The 2,172-nt window shown below is 40.5% G+C and overlaps 1 protein-coding gene across 1 annotated transcript in view; it reads left to right on the top strand.

The window, feature by feature from the left end:
• LOC106529077 (spectrin beta chain, non-erythrocytic 1) overlaps positions 1-2,172 on the top strand; it is a gene marked incomplete in the record, with an annotated part of 40,099 nt that overhangs the window by 6,999 nt on the left and 30,928 nt on the right. Inside the window, 1 exon segment of the mRNA XM_014024412.1 lies at positions 1,059-1,210. Within this exon segment, the coding sequence (XP_013879866.1) occupies positions 1,059-1,210 (152 nt within the window).

Here is a 2,172-nt window from a genome sequence, read left to right as displayed (position 1 = left end):
GGCCTACCTGGGTAATGATGGGTTGATCAAGGACCAATGGCTGGATGGGTTACTGAAGAGTGCAGCTGGGACCGATGGGTACGGATGGGTACTGAATTCAATACTTTTATAAGTACTGACCGAATTCTGTCAGTACTACTGAGAACCTATTCACGTAACATCAAACGGTACCATGTTTCAGTACCTAAACGCATCATTGTGACCGTATTGGCGTAAGAGTGGTGAGTTTTCCATACTTGTCCTGAACGCAGCATCACGCAAGAGTGTAATGGCTCAGTAAAGTTCGGTCTGAACGTAGCTTGAATACCTTTTATTTATTTAACTGCATCCTCTTTTCTTTATTTCATTTAAACTTATTTACCTCCATGGACCTCCATCACACATGTTTCTAGTGGGGAAATGACATCAATAGAAACACGTGGAGCTGGATTTTAATTTGTGTAATAAGACAAAACACTCTTGTTGTTTTCAACAGTTTTCACCTTAAAGAAATAAGTTACACAACTCATGTTACAATACAAAGAGTTGATATTTGTTAATTTTATATATTGAGAAATATGTTTAAAAAACAAGTTTATTATTAAAAAAACAACACACACAAAGTACCAAAAACTGGTACAGTTAAGTACCGGTACTGATTCCCAGGTACTGGATATTGGTACTGAATCTATTCAAATGTCAAAGGTACCATCCCTACGATGGGTGTATCAGGTACTGTTGGGTGGATTTAATTTAACCAAAACGTGACCTCAGTGATCCTCAGGAGGGAGGACAGGGATAGTGATTTGCACGTGAGTTCAGATTATGTCAGAGCACCGCTCGTCAGGTTAAACTGAGACATTAGAGAATAACGAGTGAACTGTTTTTAAAGGTGACATCATGGTGCGATTGCTGGCTCCTGATTGGCTCAAACAAAATCCTCTTTATTGATCAGAATTCAGATTCTCCTCCACTTCCTGTTGTCCCTTCACAATAAAGCTCCAGATTCTTCCTGTAAACGTTTGTGCAGCTGTAATTGTGCTGAGTCTGCCTCACCATGTGGTTCTGTTTGTCTTCAGATGAACGAGAGGCAGTTCAGAAGAAGACCTTCACCAAATGGGTCAACTCCCACCTGTCCAGGGTCTCCTGCAGGATCACAGACCTCTACATGGACCTGAGAGACGGACGGATGCTCATCAAACTGCTGGAGGTTCTCTCCGGAGAGAGACTGGTACCTGACTTACTAAAACAGTCTGAAAACAAAAAATAAACAATTGACAGAACATTTGAACTTTTAATTTGTAGTTTATGCTTTGAAAAATAACTTAAGATCCTGGTTCTGGATCCAGTTTATAAACTCAAGTTTCAATTGGAATCATCCGTTTAACGAGCTAACAGCTTCCTGTTGACAGAAGCAGCAGCAGGTTGACAGGAGTTCACACCCTGAGGCTTCTGGGTAATGTAGTCTGTTTGTAGCAGCAAAGCTGAATCTGGTTACACCACTTTATTTTACATTAAACTCCTGTTCCAGGAAGTGGGTGGAGCATGCCTCTGTCCCCTCCCCCTTTTATTACAGATTAAACTCCTGTTCCAGGAAGTGGGCGGAGCATGTTTACAGACATATTGAGGGTGTGAGAGTTTTTCCAGCTGTGTTCCACTTCCTGTTTTCTTGTCATCAGTGGTCAGAGCGGATGGGTTCTGACGTCCAGACGGGATGGACCGGCTGGCTGTGGACCAGCTAGGCCCACTTTATGTTCCCTGACCTTCTGTGCTCCTTGTTATTTAGAGCCTGTGGGTCGTTGCTGCCGACATCAAACATCTTTTTTTATGTTTTATTGTGAAAATCTTGACAGAAGTCAGGAAGTTGAATAGTTAAAATCCATAGTTAAAGGTCTGGGACTGCAGGTTTAACTTGGTTTCAAATCAGCAGTCTCTGGTGGACAGCAGAGAGCTGTGGGATCAATCTTGTTCCAGCAGGAAGTGAACTTGAATTGATCAGATTGAATCTGAATGTTCATAATTTGAAATTGAATGAATTGATTTGAAAATGAATTTTACTAAATTGAAATAGAATTTAAAGTTTTGTATCTGAATTAATTTGCTTTGAAACTGTATTTTGGTTTATTAAAAATTCAGTTTGACTACTTTCACTTTCAGTTCCATAATTCAGATTTTTGTGTCACATCCTGGTCC

Source organism: Austrofundulus limnaeus, unplaced genomic scaffold, assembly GCF_001266775.1.
Source record: "Austrofundulus limnaeus strain Quisiro unplaced genomic scaffold, Austrofundulus_limnaeus-1.0 Scaffold422, whole genome shotgun sequence".
Lineage (NCBI taxonomy): Eukaryota > Metazoa > Chordata > Actinopteri > Cyprinodontiformes > Rivulidae > Austrofundulus > Austrofundulus limnaeus.
This window is presented reverse-complemented; position numbering and strand designations above follow the sequence as displayed.